At 33.5% G+C, this 19,736-nt stretch overlaps 1 protein-coding gene across 3 annotated transcripts in view; it reads left to right on the top strand.

The window, feature by feature from the left end:
• The window catches only part of LOC134529630 (inositol 1,4,5-trisphosphate receptor), a 149,435-nt gene that overhangs the window by 60,189 nt on the left and 69,510 nt on the right, over positions 1 to 19,736 (top strand). For all 3 annotated transcript variants that reach the window (XM_063363928.1, XM_063363929.1, XM_063363930.1), the window contains 5 exons: positions 4,812 to 4,993; positions 5,097 to 5,260; positions 8,710 to 8,875; positions 14,264 to 14,566; positions 19,396 to 19,662. In XM_063363928.1, the coding sequence (XP_063219998.1) occupies positions 4,812 to 4,993; positions 5,097 to 5,260; positions 8,710 to 8,875; positions 14,264 to 14,566; positions 19,396 to 19,662 (1,082 nt within the window). The remainder of the gene's footprint in view (positions 1 to 4,811; positions 4,994 to 5,096; positions 5,261 to 8,709; positions 8,876 to 14,263; positions 14,567 to 19,395; positions 19,663 to 19,736) is intronic.

Below are 19,736 nucleotides of genomic sequence, written 5' to 3'. Positions count from 1 at the left end.
TGAGTTGTGATGAACATTAAGAAAAAAAATTTTGCTTCACATTCTCCAAAATAAAGGTTTTCATTAAATAACGAAATACATACAGCATACTTTGATGTAACTTCATCAAGGATATATTTTTCGTCAAAACAACTAAAACATTACTTTGATTATTTTGCTTTACCAACATTTATAGATAATAAGTTGTTTAAAGTGTAGAAAAATTTAAATATAATAATACAACTATATGTTCATTTTATATTCTAACTTTGATTGAACTGTACAAGTTTTCTAAACATTATCATTTCCTGCTTTAACATTAATTTAACAATTAAATGAACACAAACAACACTTATCTTTATCCTCCAGAGTTATATCCCAGTCATCTCCCCTCCTCAAGACCGTAACAAGCTCCTGTTTATACTTGGCTGCCAATGCCAACACTTTCCTTCCCCTGGTGCCGAGAACAGTCTATACACTCCCACCAATATGGCGTGCAGTGAAGTTTTGCCTTCACGCTACCCGGCGCTAGTGATAACGTTCTGGAGTCGACACTACATGACACATTGTGTTTCTGTCTTCGTGCATTCGGTCTGCTGCCAATCGCTGGCCAAGTCATACGCAGTGTTGTGATGCAGCCGATGCCAACATTGTGTGACGACGATGATATAAGAAAGGAGAATCAATGCAGGCAGGAAATGTGCTGACCATCACATCCTCCCCCCCTAAAGCAGAGTTGCAGGGAGTTAAGCATCCTGGAAAAGTCAGAGCACCTTCAAGATGGCCGGTCTTGTAGATGCCCCGAACTAGGACTTCCTCCACCACCTTCTTCAACAGCAGATTTTATCCTTATTTCTCTTTAACCCTGGCATCATCTTCCTTTATTTTCTTGAAACTGTGAATCTACAGCAGCCGAAAGACAGCATTGGCGATGCAGTCAGGAGGACGAGGTGAGTCTGTTTCAGACATGGTGAAGAGAAACTAACTGTTCTTTATTTCCTAACACCTCAACTAAAATATAAAACTAACACAACATATTATACATTCAACATAATTCACAAAACAGTCACAGCAAATGATGAGATATGGACTGGGCCTAGTTTTCCTTGTTAGCATTTATACTTTTCACAGTTGTATCACATGAGCTTTAATGAATTTATTTAGCATCTGAAAATTCTCTAAAAGCAATGTGATAGTTGTCAAGAACCTTTTGATAACAAATGGACCAATATACAGTGCTAAGAGTTAATGCTCAACCTTCACTCTTATAGAGTGAGCTGCCAACCACACATAATCACCTATTGGAAAAAATTATCTGATCATGAAGATTTATTAGATTTATTTTCAAGCGCTTTATCATAAACTTTCAGGTTTTTTTTTTGCTTAGATGATAGGCACAAAAACAAAATACAATTACAATTAAAACAAAACAACACAGAACTACTCATGAACAAAACATACAGGTACAAAGAGATGAAATGAAAACAAAAGTACACAGAATTGGACAACACTAAAAACAAAATAGGTCAGTACATAAAATAGTCTTTTTTCTTCAGAATGAGGTTAATGTGAATAAAAATGTTTTTGGTGGGCCTATTTAATTTATATTAATATATATTTTTTTAAAAATAGATATAAATTTAGTGGATCAACTGTTTGCCCTCCTGACCTCTGGGAGAAAGTAGAGAATGACAGTAGAACCTCTGGTATGGGAGCAATCCCTAGTCTTACACTTGAAGAGCTGGCGTCTCTAATGATTTTGTTGTCGACAATACATTAAGCCCTAATAAAATTTAAAAAAATTATACTAGTTACTTTATGTATGTTAATAGTAATTCTGCATAGACTTGTTTTAAATGATTTACACTGAAAAACATTATTTGGAAGAACGTGACTTGTGGAAAGTTTAAGCATTGTTTATGGGGATTTTGTGGGACCATTTGGATATGACTCATAGATACAAACTGTCATGCAGAAATGATAAATAAAGGTTGCATTGCAATGGGTTTTATAAATTCAGGAAGTATTTATGTAGACATACATAAACAACTATTAATTTGAATTTTATTAATACTGTGGACCAGTTGAGTTTCATTACAGTCTACAAAAAAACACTACATAACACTATTTGTAAATAAAATGCTATATTTTTGGTCTTTGATATGCTTATGAGACAATGTACTTTGCTTTTAAATGATCATGTCCTGCAGTAAATAAGAGCAACCAGTAACTGTGACATACTAAAAGTCACCATCACAATGAACCATCTTTTCATTCTAATAACACAAAACACTTTTCTTGTGGGAGAAAATATTTTTGACCTGCGTAAATTCATCTGTGAGTGATGTGTAGTGAAGACTAGTGGTAGATATGTTAAAAATTTTTTGCATAGAAACCAACCTAGAGAGTGAAGAGTCGTAGTAAGGGGAGAAGAGATGTATGGTCAGGATTTGCCCTATTGTTTATTGGATGTAGAGATATGACTTTTTTATTATGATAATTGTGCCATTATTAAGGCTTGTATGCTATTATGAGACTGCAAACAATCAGTATGACTATGATGGGCTAAAGTAGTGTCTGTATTACGATGGACAAAGGTTGTACATAGAAATTAATAGAAGTTCATTTGACTTAGGTTAACAAATGGTTGCATAAGTAGTATGAATTTGAGCATGATTGTTTTGTTGATACTAAAAAGGAGCATAGCTCCAATGCATGCTACTTATTATAAATAGAGCTTAGTTTGATGAAAACAAAAAAAAAACATTCTTCTTGGAGCATGCAGCTGTCTTAAAGTATTCACTTAGTTTAACAACCCACTTCAGGACTTGCATGGTAAAAAAAAACTTATCCTGAGTTCAAAAACCGACTTGTTATAGCACAAAAATGTATTGATTCAAAAAGTCAGATCATTACAGTTTTTGTTTACATAAAAAAAATTACATTAAAATTTACACTTGAAGTATTTTACCCTATATAAATTGGATATAGGCAGTTCATGTTGTCCAGTAGAGCCTTAACCATACCCGTTCCAGTGCTACTAATAGTTTTAAAAATATTTTTCTCAAATGTTAATTTAGTCAAGTCTAATTCTACAATACTAACTCATGGTGTACAATTTTATTTTCATTCATTTACATATAGTAACATATGCAATTTCTATTTTGTGTTAAAATTATTTTATATGTTTTAAATAGAAATTGAAGGTTTGAAGTAAATCAGAATATAAGTGCCAGTTTCATAATTTTGAGGAGCTTTACATATTGTCATGTGATAAAATCATTATATTGGCTGAATTTTTAATTCCAGACTACAAAATATTTTTACATACACATAATAAGGCAAAAATATCATAATTACATAAAGAAACTAGAGTTTTTAAAGATTGGAATCGTAAAATTTCAACTGTACTAAGTTCCACAATCTGTAATATTAAAATGGAATAAGTGCCACTACTTCTAACATATGTAATGATTAAGGAGAATAAATAAAAAGAAAATATATCAATGTAAGACTGTTAAATAAACACTGTGTTTTAACAAATGAAGTAATAATGTCATAAATTCTTTAAAAATACAAATATAAATATTTTAGAAAAATCCAACACATAATAAACTACCATATTCAATGCAAAATTTATTTTTATGAGACATCAGTTTTTCATAGAACTAACTATGTACCTTGTTTTTCAGATCTTTAATATTTTCCTCCGACTGTTTTGACATACAGGGCAGTTAGGAGTGACATATTAGCTATGTTCTCATGTGTTACACCCTTGCGTAATTAAAACATACTTTTCAACCCATGGCTCTAAACCATTGAACATTTTCTTGTGTCCTCTTCTCTCACTATATTAGTACATATGTTTACCAGTCTTATTTAGCTTCACCAGACCTTCCACTATTTTTGAATACAAGAGAAATATATCTGAGAAGGTTCTCTTACATACTTGAAAGTGTTTTCCTTTCACATTTGGAACAGTATAAATTGCAGGTGATTGACACTTACATGTGGATGGTGTATTTTTTTTCCATGCTTGCATTTTGATTACATGCTTCTTCACCTATTTAGCCCAACCAGTTAATTTTGCTGTTTACACTGATGTACTTTATATGTATAGTTAAATATCTGCTTTTTCACTTTAGGGGATAGTTATTTACAAATGTAACGACACTTAAAAGACACTTCATTATTTGGCATTTGTTTTACAGGAACTGGAAACATTGCTTTTACTCACGTAAGCCTTTCACCGAATCCCGTAGCTTTTATTTTTTTGTTTATTCTCTTCTATTGCCTTTTCTATGGCATTTTCAACCACTAAGATTACTTTTGTCAGACATAATAAAGTGCTAGAATATTACAATGTAATCGTATTACAGCAAATACTAATCTGAAAACAATACAACACTGTTGCAATCTTCCCGTGTCTATCTCAACAGATTATTTAATGATTCAACTGTGCAACATTATTGTTTTTGACTGAGAATTCCCACACTTTCAACTGCAACGTTCCATGACACCTGCTTATTGACCATGATATATATATGCATGCTGTTGATGACTGTAACATCTACAAGGAATATCGCAGGCTCTTAAACCATTTATTATTCTATAGGCTTATGCACATGGAGCCTTATTCTGTTCATAACTCAAGTTTTCTCAAAAAATGGTACGAAAATCCTTTTTTACTTCAAGTCTTCAATTGTTTATCATTGTAAATAATCTCTTATGTTACTTTTACCTTTCATAATTATACATTAGTAGGGTTTGTCATTTTGATATTCAGGAAAAATCATCTATTTTGATTTAATTTGAGAATATTTTTGTTTCAGCTGAAGGTGGTGTCTTGCGCTCAATTGGTGACATGGGTGCAGTAATGACAAGTCTTACACTTGGAAACCAAAGTCTTCCAAAAAGTGTGATCACGTCATCAATTCATAAAAATTCAACTCAATTTAAAAAAGAATATCCATTGGTAATGGATACTAAACTTAAAATTATTGAAATATTACAGGTATCAGAAAGATATGCTTTGGTTGTTATTAATTAAACGCACTGCCAACTTTGTTCGTGAACATTAACAAAATATAAATTTTTATTTTATATTTATTTTTCAGTTCATTCTTGATGTGAGGTTGGATTACCGAATAAGTTGTCTACTATCAATCTTTAAGAAGGAGTTTGATGAAACTGAGAAGACATCAGGGGAAACTTTTTCACTAGGAAAGGGTATTGATTTAGAAACAATTGGTACTCAAGCAGAAGGAATATTTGGGAGCAGGTAAGTTAAGAACATTTTGCTGTGCAGCATTTGTTTACATAGTTTAAATATTTCAGTCTGTTTGAAATATGCCTATTTTCAAAATAACTAAGATTATTTTTGACCATTTGTTTTCTTACAAGAAGTAATAATTTTTAATTATAAAATATTGGTAAATTTGACTGTCTATATAAATAAATTTTTGTTGTCCTAAATACTATTTTAGAGCCTATGAAAGCATACAAAAATTATTCACATCAAAATATAGGTAACTTTATTCAAACTTTCTTGAGTCTTAAAAATGTGTACAAGAAATAGGCAATGCATGCAGATGAACTTAAATAGCTTTTCTATAGTAATATCTGCTTTTAAACAAATTTTTATTGTGCATGGTCTTAACAAAATCCATGAAAATATTCTGTAAAAAATTTAAAAGACACGAAATAGGAACATATTACATAACCACGTAAATGCTACAAGAAATTATAGGCCATATGTAAAGATGTCATATTCCAATGGAACAACCTTTTTTGGTTGGTGAAAAATTCATTTTGCCAGAAATATTTTCGGAGTATTAATATTTACGGGCAAATGTTTAATTTATAGTGAGTTTTACATTTAAAAATGTTTATTCTATATAATTAATTTCTCTGTAATACTAAAGAATTAAAATAAAATTTTATTTCATGTATTTGACAGTAATTCAACACTGATTGAAGTCAAAATGGAAAATAAGGAAACACACACTGCTAGAAGTTTTTCTGAAAAAATTTTGCAAACCAAAGTTGTTTATTTATTTTAAAAAATGTACCTATAGGAACAGTGGTTATAATAAAGGATTAGGTATGTAATACATTTGAATTTGTGTAAATGTTTACTGTACATAGTTATACACTAGAGTCCCGTTATAGCGAGGTGTCACGGTTCCGGGTTTTATCCTCGCTATAACCGTGTCCTCGCTATAACCGAATTGGACAAATTTTGGCCCCCAAAAAATAAAAATTAACTGAAGATAGCATAAAAATTGTGTTTAAACCTGTATAATTGAAAAATAACAGGTTATATTAACAAAATCTTAATTTCTGTGAGCAGATGTGTGAATTCTCTTTAAAACGATACCCTATAAGTACGGATGTGATCACCAATTGCGTCAAAATAACCAGAATAGAATACCCTACCACGCCACGTAAGTATAGCATCTCAGCCCGCTGCCGACGCAGCATTGTGCTGCTATCTATTGTTGACGCGGGCTGTCTGCTGGCGGCCATGTTGGTTCGAGATGTTGCAAACAGGTGGTGCTAGTATAGCGCGACGATTTAATTCCTTACAAAAAAGCAGGAGTGCGGCAACGCACGTACGACTCAAAGGAAATAGTCGCTGGAAAACTATACCTTTTTCATTTAAAGAAACCTGTCAACTTTTTTAGAAAATAAATTTGGGATTAAACTCAAACAATCACCACCCCTTTCCCGGACAGATACCCCAACAACTGACCGAAACAAAAGTTACAAGAAAACTGTCCTAGCGATTCGGAAATAAATACGGTAGTGCCTACTAGAGGTGTAAAAGTAACGAAAAAAATGCGTACCCGTATGTATTCGTTACTATAACAATTAGTATTTGTTACTATCGTTACGTTACTCGTTACTTATGATACAGCATAACATGCTATGTCATGTTGCAGCAACGAATCCAGTCGTATTGCGTACGCGTACAGTATGACGTCGCGTAAATAATAATAAATAGAATATAAACAATTAACAATATTTGAGAATTATTAGTTTTTGTTAACCAAGAAAAAATTAAATCTCATTAGAGCGGCTTTTTAATATTATCTCTTTTAAGATAACAACCAAAAAAACGTGAAAATACGCGATTATAAAAACAAAAACATACATATTTCTAATTTGTAAAAAATACTTACGTTGTTTCTGTTCCAATCTCAAACTTTGTCTACACAGACAATACCGTTAATAAACAGTAAAAAAACTTGGACGACGAATTTCCAAATTATACTTTACTTAATAAACAAACCTCGTTCTTTGTAACGTACATTCATCTAATATGCAGGCGCATGCGTAAAACATATGAAAAAAAGCGCTCTTCACAATAGCGCGGCGCGGCGCGATCTGGCGACGCGATGAAGCGATAGCTCGCGATCTAACGCGAAGTCGCTGGCTGTACACTTCACAATGGCGCGACGCAGCGCGATACGACTGGCGAAAAAAATGTTGAAACAGCCTGCTATCTGCCGGCGACATCTGATAACATATAAGTAAATACAAACAAACTATGTGGATGTATTTTAAAATTTTCTCTTTTTTGTCTGGCATTGCATATGCAAGTGTACTGTAACTAAGCATCGGTGAAAAGAGGCATGAATATAAATCGCCATGCAGTAAATGTTCACAGGCAGAGAGTGTTGTTCTGTTTATTATTACTTGATAATAATAACAGAAGATGGCACACAAGGCCCACAAATGCAAATAGATTGGGTCAAGGGGACTACCATAATCTTATCTCAGAAATGCTATTAGGAGACAGTGACAACTATTTCGTATTCATGAGGATGTCTCCTAATGAATTTGATGCGTTGCTGCATATTGTTGATCCAATGTTACAAAAAAAATTCTCACCGCCTACCATTGAGCCCAGCAGAAAGACTGTCGATGACTAACGTATAACTTGCTAACTTGCGTTTCTAGTGCAGATATTGTGTTTTTGTAAGTACAGACACTTCTTGTAATTGGTTTGAATTTGGCTGATTTTTTTTAAAAAAAAAAAAAGGGTACCTTGCATCAGGAAATTATTTTACATCAATATCACTTTCCAGATACCTATTACCTTCTATTTAAATCGTTTGTTTACTAACAACTGATATTCTTATAACTCTCCGAATTATTGCTTGCGATTGGCTGTTTACTCTTACGTCATCAGCGATGTCGCCCGCCGCGGCAAGGCAGTCTTGTCGCTTGTGCTCACGTCGCGAGCTGTCGCTCGCCGCGAGCGATGTTAACTCTGATTGGTTGGTATCGAATGATGTCACATTGCTACGCGTCGCATCGCGCCGCGCCGCGCTATTGTGAAGAGGCCTTAACGAGATGCAGCCGTGTGTAACGTTTCGTAACTTGTTACTAGATGGCGCACCCGTTACTCAGTACCGAATACATACAGTTTGCTACAGCTCTAGCGCCGACGGAAGTTTGATAAAAGAAAGAAAGGACGAGATTCTATTTTTAAAGCCACGCACTTAGGTGGCGACTGCAAGGCTGAAGAATGTGACAAGCGTCAACGGCAAGATGTCTAGTGGCGAGCGAGAGGGGTGGAGATAAAGCAGATAAATAACAAAAGCGCGCTTTAAGCGATCACGCCGTAAATTCCTCAAAAATACCTCATTATAGCCGTGTTCTCGCTATTACCGTGCTCGCTATAACGAGATTCTACTGTAATTGTTTTGATGTGATTGTTAGTGAAGAATGTGCTGCTCTCGACTTGGACGGCCAAGGTGGACGCACATTCTTGAGGGTTCTCTTGCACCTCACGATGCACGACTACCCTCCACTTGTGTCTGGGGCACTTCAGTTGCTGTTCCGTCATTTCAGTCAAAGGCAGGAAGTTTTACAAGCATTCAAGCAGGTACAGTAAACTGCAGTGGTTTGGTATGAACTATTAAAACTGTGTTCATTTACTGTTTAAATTTATTGTTTTCACAAGGCTTGTGTTGTAATTGGGTTGAATTCTTTGAATAATTTGTTACTTTTCACTTTTCCATCTTTGTCATAGTTGTGCATGAATGTGGTGGTATTGTCAGCAATTTATGTAATGTGATGTCTGGAAAGCAGTAGTTTTAGCTGTCTGTTAACCTAGCAATTATAGTGTATGTGAACTTGAGTTATATGTTATGATTAGGACAGAGCAAATATCAGTTTTTAAGTTTGAATCAAATTTGAACACTAGTATCGAACTGGATAGTAGGAATGTGAATATTTGAAATCCCATAAAAATTTATCATCATATTACACAACAGAAACTTCAGGAAAGGAAATGGTAAATCCATTGAGTACCGGCATGTGGGAAATCAGGCAAATAATAACTAAGTGAAAGTTTGGTTAGGTGAAGTCAACTATAATACTTAAAATTTTTGTCAAAATAATAAAATTCTCAGGAGTATTTTTTGATGCAGCTCATTTCACCTAACCAAACTATCCTTTTGCTTAAGTTATCATTTGCCTTATTTAGTCTAACTATACACACAGAAAATTTTCCCGGGACCGTAAAATACTGTGAAATCCAAATCCATTTCACAAAAAATTGAAATGGCTTTATTTGTGACGTAGTGACAAAATGTGCTCATATTTACATTAAACTGTAGTTATTTGCCAGTTTCAGGTTTGTTAATGATAGCCAGGTAAACAGAAAAATTTTAGTTAGCAATTTTATGGATACATTTTCTGAAATTTATTCTTAAATCCAGAACTAATATAATCTTTTATTTATTTTGTTTTTGAGTTGCAGCATTTGTTTTGTCATAAATAAATACAGCAAGTTATCTATTCTCTGTCGCACATTGGTAGATCGCACGAGACTATAAATTAATATATCGTTGCAACTAGCACTTTCACTTCTTTTTATATCCATCACAAAGAAGTGCCTGTGTTTCCTGTTGTAGTCCATGTACCATTACTGGTACACGTGTTGAAAGGAATGTAAATAACAGTTTGTTTTGAATTTTTGATGATTTTGAATGTTTGGTCCTGTTTAAACATCTAAACTTGGTATCTATTTTGTATAAATAACTTATCCTCAGAAATCAATATTGATATTCGACAAACTCACAAGCTATATATACTATGATAAATATTTATAACCAAACGAATATGGAACATTTCAATGTGTTATTATTGTAAGTTGAATCGAATATTAATACATAGTAACAAACTGCCCATATCCATATTTTAATATTCACACAGGCCTAGTTGTATATAAATTCAAATTTTTTAAGTTTTTAAACTTTTAGTTATAATCCTTTAACTTTAAGGTAAATAATATCACTTGTTCATTTGTTTTGTGTAAAATTTCTTGAGTCTAAGTCAGCTGGCTGCTGTGTATTTTGTGGCTATGTTATTTTTTAGAATCATTTTACCAAACTTACACTTAACAGAACTGAAATACGTAGGTCAGAGGTCACATTTAGTTTATTTTCTTTTTCATGTCGTAAAATAAAATTTAAATAGTTTGAGTAAATAATATAGGTTTCCTACACTTTGATGTATTAGACATTAGATATGACAAACAGTGCAAAACTGCAATGGCATATGTGCCAAAACTGCATTAAATCAAAATTTCTCATTGCATGAATCATTTAAAGAACGTATTTACTAATAAATTATGTTTTTGTTTGTTCAGATTAGTTTTGGTGTTCATTGTACAAAAAATTAGCTGTTTCAACAAAAATTCGTAATTTGATAGATTTGGACAAAACTGTAAAATATTCCATTACACTCAAAGAACTATTAGTTTCCTTTTGTTGTGTTAAAGATTCTATGGTGAAATTTTGGTTGCAATAAATCACAATGCTAATTCCTAAACACTAAAAAGAAAATTATTGACAGTAAAATAGTTGGAAGAAGTCACAAACTTTATGTGAAATTTTTTCTGATTCACTGGTGTACTCATGGTTTTAGTTGTGACAGAAGTCCTTTTCCTTTAGACAACCAAACTTGGTTAGGATTGAGAAAAAAATTTTTTTTTTTACTGAACTAAGATCAGCATGTGTTGACCATTATTCATACACTCGGTTTTATATACAGTAGTATCTGGTGTGCATCAGATATTAATATTTTTGTTGTGTTCTGTGTTTTGTTTTCATCCCATGAACTTAACAGTTCAGGGTGTCTACAAGTCACGAAAGTCCCGAAAGTAACGAAAAAGTAACGAATTTTGATGCGAGGTCACGAAGTCACTAAAAAGTCACGGAATTCGGTACAAGCTCACGAAAAATATTTCTATTGACGTATTTTCACGTGTGTTTATTGGACACTAAGTGACTGTGTAATTGGCACAGCAGTATTTTTCTTTCTTTAGTATGGTTTGGCATGCGATAGAAGAACAAAGGGCTGAAATAAGATACCATGAAACGCAGTGGTGAATTTCAATGCCATGCCAAGCTGATTGTCGTGCTATGTTCGTTTTCGTTGTTTCGTTTTTTAGGGCACAGGCCGTACGAGTATAGCATTGCCTGACGTATGAAAAGTCTCGTATTTGTACGAGGATTCAGAGGTTTTCAAACCATAAATGGTACGTACAACTTGTTACGATAACGATGCTTTCCGCCTCCACGTCTTTGTTGTCACACTTGGTAAAAACTTACGTAAATAATATCACTGGGAACTTATCTATGTAGTAAAGTACGGGACTTCGCGTGTGTCATAAAGAAACTCAAAATGTGTTTTTGTTTACGTGTTCGTGATATTTATTTGCATATACATTGCCGAAAATCTAAGAAATGTGATAGTGCCGCAAATTACGTACAAATGTGTGCTTAACCTGTTTTGCGATTTCGAAATAAAATTTAAAAAAACTAGCTCAATCAATGGATAAACAGAAGTTTGTGAGAAATGAACCTTAATTTGTGTTATAGAACTTGAGGTTGGTTTTTCACTAAATTGGACTTGAACCACAGGTTTCGCTATAATGTAAATAGGCCAGTTGGCTCTTAAGGTTGAATTAAAATGCCAGGGAAGTGTAGCTTTCAAGAAAGTTGGTAAGACCAACCGTTTGCAAGTACGTGGAAAATGTGGTTAAGGCGAGTTGAAAGTGACAAATTCAGAACTCATTGCAGTACTTGTAAGACAGATTTTGATGTTTCTCATGCAGGGGTCAACTCGGTAAAAGTACATGAAAAAGGAAAACGTCACTCGCAGTTAGTGGCTGGCTTTCTTTCTGCTAAACAGTCGAGAATAAATTTCTCAAGTAAACTATCCTTAAACACACAACAGAGAGACACAGCATGGTATCAAGATGATTTATCCAAACCAAGTACATCTGTACATGTAATTATAAATTTGGTGGTCATTGGTAGTTCTTAGGCATAATTGTTATGCCTAATGTGTAATTTTTTTTGTAAAAGTGTCAATTAGTTTAGTCAAAAGTACAAAGTAAAAAAAAAATCAGAATTTTTTTTTGCCATTTAGGTCAGTTAAAGTCACTGAAAAGGTCACTAAAAAGTCACTAAAATTGATTTTGTCACTTCTGTAGACACCCTGCAGTTTCATTATTTAAGTCTTTTTTGATCCATTGTATTTAAATTTATCATATTATTTTTATCATCAGTGTACAGTTTTTCGGCAATCTTGCTTAAATACCGTGTTTTATTGCACAATGGTCGCACGTGCGTAATCGTCGCAACCATATTTTAGGCTGTCAAAATTGGGATAAAAAAAACTTCTCGCGTAAACGTCGCATGATGTTTTTGGTCCCGCTAGTAGATGCCGAGCGCTTTGTGCAGGTATCTTTTCCGTATAAAACAATGTATTTTAAAGTAGAAATCTAATATTTATTCGGTCATTACCACTTACTTAATAAATTAACGGAAAAATACGAAGTTGTTTGATGTGTAAATTTTCTTATAAAGATGTTTTTAAACGTTATTTCCTTTATCTGATCGTCTGCGTCGCCGCGGTGTAGGTATAATCTAAAATTTAATTTCGGTCATTACCACTTATTTATTTAATTAACGGAAATACGAAGTTGTTTGACGTGTACATTTTCTTATAAAGACGTTTGTAAACGTTATTTCCTTTATCTGATTGTCTGCGTTGCCGCGGCGTACCGCTTATAAAAATGTAGACTGTGCATCATTCATGTTTGGTTATGTTGCTTCCCGTATAGAGCGCGCGCACGTAGTCGAATATCGATATCTCGCCGAGTGCATACAACGCGCGCTCTCTGTCAGGTGCCAAGTTAACTACATTTGATAGCCCGCATTCTTTCATGGCAAGTGTGTACTACGACACGTTAGTTCACGTCAGATTCAAGTGGCTTGCGTTCGCGTTAGAGTTTTGGTTTTTCTATTTAAAGCTGAAGAAAGGTTTTTGTTTAAGGAATTATTAATATAGATTGTTTGGCGTGCTCTTATATACTCCCACCTTTTTTTAAATAAATATACTTTCCATGAACAGGTTTTGTTTTTATGAATACCTTTACCTAACAAAATTTTTTTTTCCGCAAATTCGTCGCACCCCTACTTTTCAAACTTGATTTTAGAATAAAATGTGCGACGATTATACGAGAAAACATGGTAGGTAGCTGAGTTAATATAAGAACCAAACATTCTACAATCTAATGCATGTTTGTTTAAGAATGGTACAAAGTATACACATGTTCATTTTTTTGTTACGTACACTTCTATACACCTTTTAAAATTTATATTTTGGTAGCGTATATTGCTATATCAATTTCACTGGACAAGATTACTAGTTAATTTCTGTTAAATTTACTCTCTGCTATCAATCTCAAAAACTTTAAGAATGCTAGTTACTTTATTCTGGCCAGTGAAATTGAAAGACTGGGCTAAATGTCTTACTACTTGTCATTAATTAACTCTATGGCTAGCTATTAAAATAGCTTTTATAATTTTTCTATCTACGTAGTTAATTTATTTTAGAAGTTTTCAAAGATGCTAATTTTAGTTAGAAATGTGTAATTCATTTTTGAATTATTGTTGTAATCTTTTGACTACGTCTAGTTCAAAAATTGAGAGAAAAAAGCTAGTCTATAAAATTTTTTGATAAAGGTCAATTCTAATACTCCTTTCAAAGAGCTGAAGGCTGAAGTAAAAAAAAAAGTATTATTACCCTTTACTTGATTTTAGATAAGAATAATAGTAAGGATTAAATAATTTAAAACAACATAATTGCATGAGTGTTCGTTTTAATTTTTAGTCTTGATATTTTTTAAAATTTATTTACTTTGTGTTGATTGCAGGAACCAAGTTTCCACAGTGGGTATTATTTGTTCTTTCAGGTCCAACTTCTTGTTTCTGACAGTGATGTTGAGTCATACAAACAAATAAAGTCTGATTTAGATGTTCTGCGGCAGTCTGTTGAGAAGTCAGAACTCTGGGTTTATAAGTCTAGAAGTGTTGAAGAGCACGGGAGGAAAAAAACCAAAGACGACGATGATAGTGTAGTACACGAAAGAAAAACTAGTTCAAAGAAAGTGGCTCCTGTGCTAAGTTCAACGGAAAAACAAGGTTCTGCAATTGACTTGGATATTGGACCGCCTCTTCATGGTGATCAGGCTGAGGAGTACAAGAAGATACAACAGGTGTGGTTTTTTGTGTGGCTTCAAAATTTAGTGATAACCATAAGTCTTATGTAGATTCTAGTATTTTAGTGGTTGTGGATATTGTTTTAATATATCCTCTAATTTATTCTCAAGGCTTACGCTTTAACATTAACTTCAATTGGTGGTTGTTAATGATTTTTTGCACTCCGTATAGTATGATTTTAATACAGCCTCTTTTTATTCTTTATTTCATGTCTATGGTCCTCTTAACAGTGTTTTCAATTGAGAGATAACCCTTTTTGGCATCTTGAAAAAAAACAGAAGTCTAATTTAAGTCAATTTTCAACACCACCTTCACATGGTGTGATTCACTATAGTTCACAAATCTTATGACAGAAATATAGTCCCCCTATTGTTTATTGAAGGGTCAGCACTTTACTTTTCACTCCTGTGCAGGCAGAAACTTGAAAACATTACTTCATTAGTGCTTTTGCATATAAACACATCACCATAAAAAAACTTCTTGAGAGAGTTTGCTAATATTCCTAAAATATTAGTGTTTTTACAAATAATTTCTACATGTGTATATTTGTTAAGAAATTGAGTAGTTCTGGAGAAGATAGGCCTTTAGTACCTAAGGCATTTTCACCCAGAATGTTTTTAATGCATTTAGAGATATTATTATATACACAGTGATGCAAAAATAAATGTCCTCTCTGGTGTTAAATCGTTGAAGTAATTGGGGATACACAATAAATAACTATACGGTGATTCATTTAAAACATTTTTTGTGTGAAAAGGTCTATTGTCAGAAGCCCATCCTCCCCAGAACTCATCAGTTGTGTGTTATAAGTTGAGGGTATTACCAGAAATGTACATAGCTGCCAACTCTTACGATTTTCCCGTACAGTGTACGATAATTGGCCCTATTGTGCTATTGTACGATCGTGTGTGTCTTTCTTACGGATATCATTACTTTTGGAGTGTGGTTCGTTGTTTGGATGTACCGTAATAATAAACCGCGCACAATTCTTCGTAAAATGTGTGCTGAGAAAGCAGGGTGACGGCTTATTCAAAATTTGACAATGTTGCATGAAGAGGGTTGATGGTAGTTTAAAGTAAGATAGAGTTGCACATGTAATGCTTTCAAAATTAGTCATACCACACAGTGTACTGATACACAGTACAGAGCAATGTTTTTTTATTTGTTTATGTTTTTCACTGCCTCAACTGCGTGTGTGGTATTTGTTTATTTATATGTTGGTACTCTAGGCCGGCATTTATTTTCGTGCATTGTCGTGACAACTACCAAAATAAAAAGTCGCCACTGCTAGGACGCCCAGAGACAACAATTAACATTTTAAAAGTAACGATTTGCTTGGCTAATATGTAAGTATAACGCTATTTTTCTGGACTGCGTTTGGCAGATGCAAGAAAGGAACAAAAAGTGAGTTAAGGCCTATCGACGATGGCGTCACGAGACACATTTGTGTGCGGCGAAATATTGTGATTTTGCTGTTTTATGGCCTTATACGTCTCGTAGAAACGTGTACTACGACGGAGATTAAGTAAGAGTACGTCTGGAAATAATAATTTTCATTCGTGAATTAAGTTATTCACGATATTTGGCCAAACGTCACGAAGGCTAAGGCTTCTGATCAGGTATGGCTACATCCTAACTTTGAAGTGACGTTATACCGTTTTCCGTTTATTAAAGACGTGTTTTGCCGCTAAAAACATCGTGCATTTGGAAAATTATTACTAAACTAACTGTGTTTCGAGTTGCAAATCCTAATAATTCCTTTTACACAACTACCAAGTTCAGTAGTCCCGAGTTATGGAATTTCAAACTCTAACGACTGAGTGAGCTGGCAAAAATGACCCGGAGATTTAAAATTTAATTTTGTATTGCGAAAGTTACGCATCTAAAAACTTTTGACTAATGTGTGTGCACCTTACTGGCAACGTGGAAGCTAGCTATTTGTATTTGTTTAAATATTATTGGAGTGGTTATGAAAACTTATTAAATAATTAAATAATACTTCATTTATTCTTGTTTGAAGGAAACTATGGTTTTCATTGTAGCTAGTGTTGATTACACAAGTCAGAATATTCAAAGCATAAATTTTATTTTTGTTATTTATATGGTTATGTTTACCCAACTAATAGGCCTAAGTATAAATGCTACAAAATTGCACCCAAAAATAGTATATGCTGTGACACTAACAGAAAATGACGCAGCAACGTGTGGTTGTACAACAGCAATGCTGAGTGTGAGAGGGTTTTCAGCAGTGTTAAAAAGAACAGGACAATATTTAGATCATCGATGTCACACCAAGTGCTGAACAATATATTGTTGGCGAAATCTGATAATAAGTGTTATGAGCAAGAATTTCAACAAAAGTTCCTGAAGAAAGCTAAAGCTGCCACGTACAAAACGCTGCAGAAGGCAGAATGATTAATACCTACTTTTCTTTAAAAACTACCCAGACGAACAATGTAGTTTAATTGAAAACAATATTTGTAGTAAATATTTTCCTATTTTATTTAGTGTTAAACAAAACCTTATTTTAAAAATTGTACTATTTTTCATTTTCACAAGTTGGCAGCTTTGCATGTATATGAACATGCTCATAAGCTGCCCTAAATAATTAATTAAAATAATTAACATACAGTAAACCTCTGTTATAAAATTTCTGTAGTGACTTAGGCCAGCTTGCATAGTTGCGACTTGAGAAAAAATAATATATTTCTCAATTTGATTAAGCTGCAATTAATTTATTTGGATTTTATTCTGGTGACTGCAAGCGGCTCTTAAAATTTTCCACTTATTAACCAGTAAAAACTTCTTAAACGTATTCAGTCACATGTGTGTATAGATAAAATGCAAAATATGTTAAACTTACTATATGTTTATTTTAATATTTAACTTTCTTACTTATTCCATTTGTTCATTTATGACCAAGTGACTTGTTATAAAGTATGTGACTTGTTGTAAATTCGCTACTTCTTGAAAGTTATGAAAAGAAAGAGAGAAAAATATCTTGTTCTTCTATTGCAGTTGTTGTCAATATAAAACGTTTACTCTTTGTGCCTCTCACTGTAAAGTGTACAATGTTTAACATAGTACATGCCGTACATCTGAACACCTGTGACAATGGGTAGGATTACAAGCCATGACGAGAGTAGACCAAAACTTGCTTCTATTAGGAAGATGGATGAGCCGATCTGGTGTTGATTACTGATAAAGAAAACATATACTAGAGGAAGAGAATATTTAGCGGCACTCAATGTTCATATAAAACTATTGACTGCCAGTAGGCTCAATATTAATACACAGTTGTATATATGATGGCATAACCAATATCAGGCTAACAATTTTTGTTTATCATAAAAGAATCAAGTACAAAGCTACACTGTGGCCACCATTTACAAGTGAACAAGCAGGGCAGCAAACAGCTCAAGAGGGTCTAGTAAACCCTGCGGTAAGTCAAGGCGCAGAAACATAAGCAAACATGCATAAAATTTCTGCACCCAAATGAAGTAAAGCTGTCAATAGACTAACTTGATTACAAAATGGCTACACAAAAGTGCAATCATCATAACAATTAGAAATTACCCGTAGTTAGGTGTGCCACAACGTGAAATGGTAAGGCATGTATCAATATGAACAATTGAGAAAATTACAAGTTAATGCGAATACACGCTCTGCATACAGATGAGTCAGGAAGTGAAATGTTGTGGATATTAAGAGCATGATGTACACAATCACAAAGTCAGTTCATGAAGAAATGACACAGCAAATGAGGTCCGCGAACACGGCTGAATGCCGACATCCCTAAATATTAGGAAAGGAAAAATAATGTAATAGCAACTGGCTGTACCCACAGGTGTGTAAGGTTTTGGTCAATCATGGTTAACAAGCATGGCAAGGTACAAGTTAGTTAACACAATTTAACAAGCAAATGAAACATGGAATAAAAAGTACAACCAAACGCAAATTCATATGGTGGTAGCCAAACTGAATTTGGCAAAGGGAGGAATTATTAAATGTTATGGCCACCTGATATCTAAAGTACAAAGCTCAACAGAACATACCTCTACGTTCCCACGGTCGAGGTACAATGAGAACACTGTTACCCACACTAATGATCTCTAATCAATTCGTTATCATGTTGTATTGTATTATTTGTACAATTATTTTTAATATGGTGTACAGTGCACATAGACTACATACTCACTAGTCTACAGTGTGCACTCTGCCCCCGGCAATTGGCTGCTGTTAATTCTTATATTGAAGTGTCGGCCTACTGTCTAAAAATATTTTACATTCATCACTGGACATTTCACATCCTCTGTTTATAACTATTTTTCAGGTGGTGAATATAACCCAAAAAATTATATATTAGTTTTAATTTTTTCTTATTTAAAACCACAACTTTTTTAATTTTTCGTGAAGATTTAAGTTATTTATTTAGAATTCGGCACTATTTTTTTTTTTTCATTCTGACTGCCATTCGTATAACGTACAACCAGCAAGAACGCATCACTTGATTTATTACTTTTCAAATGGCTGAATTTTTGTATTCAGGCACTGTTACATTGGCCACAATAGTTATGTATAAAAATTTAGTGTAGGTGTAATGTGAAACAAACTATATAAATATTTTCAAACAAGTGTTATTTTGCTTTAACATCTATGTTGTTATCCTGCAGAAAATTGTGAAAATGCTGTTGCATTTTGTAACTGTGTACTCTAAATTTAATGTTTTTTATAAATATATTTGATAATACTATGATTTTATGTTTGTGTGGTAAAAGAGGTTCAAAAATGGTTTGTGCAATTAAAAAAAAATGTTTGTTCACAGATACTGATTCGCATGAACAAGCTGTGTGTGCAGACTAGCCCTGGTGCCCCGCCCAAGCCAAGAAAGCACGAACAGAGACTCCTGAGAAATGTAGGGGTGCACATTGTGGTTCTTGACCTACTTCAAATTCCTTATGACAAAAAAGAAGATATTCGCATGATTGAACTGATGCGTTTGGCCCATGAGTTCTTGCAAAATTTTTGCTTGGGGAATCAACAGAATCAAATGTTGCTACACAAGCAACTAGATTTGTTCCTCAATCCTGGTGTAAGTATTTGTTTCTGGTATTTCAGTATTATTATGTGACTTTAATCTGCTAATGATGTTCTCAAATTTAATTT

The sequence above is a fragment of the Bacillus rossius genome, chromosome 2, assembly GCF_032445375.1.
Source record: "Bacillus rossius redtenbacheri isolate Brsri chromosome 2, Brsri_v3, whole genome shotgun sequence".
Lineage (NCBI taxonomy): Eukaryota > Metazoa > Arthropoda > Insecta > Phasmatodea > Bacillidae > Bacillus > Bacillus rossius.
This window is presented reverse-complemented; position numbering and strand designations above follow the sequence as displayed.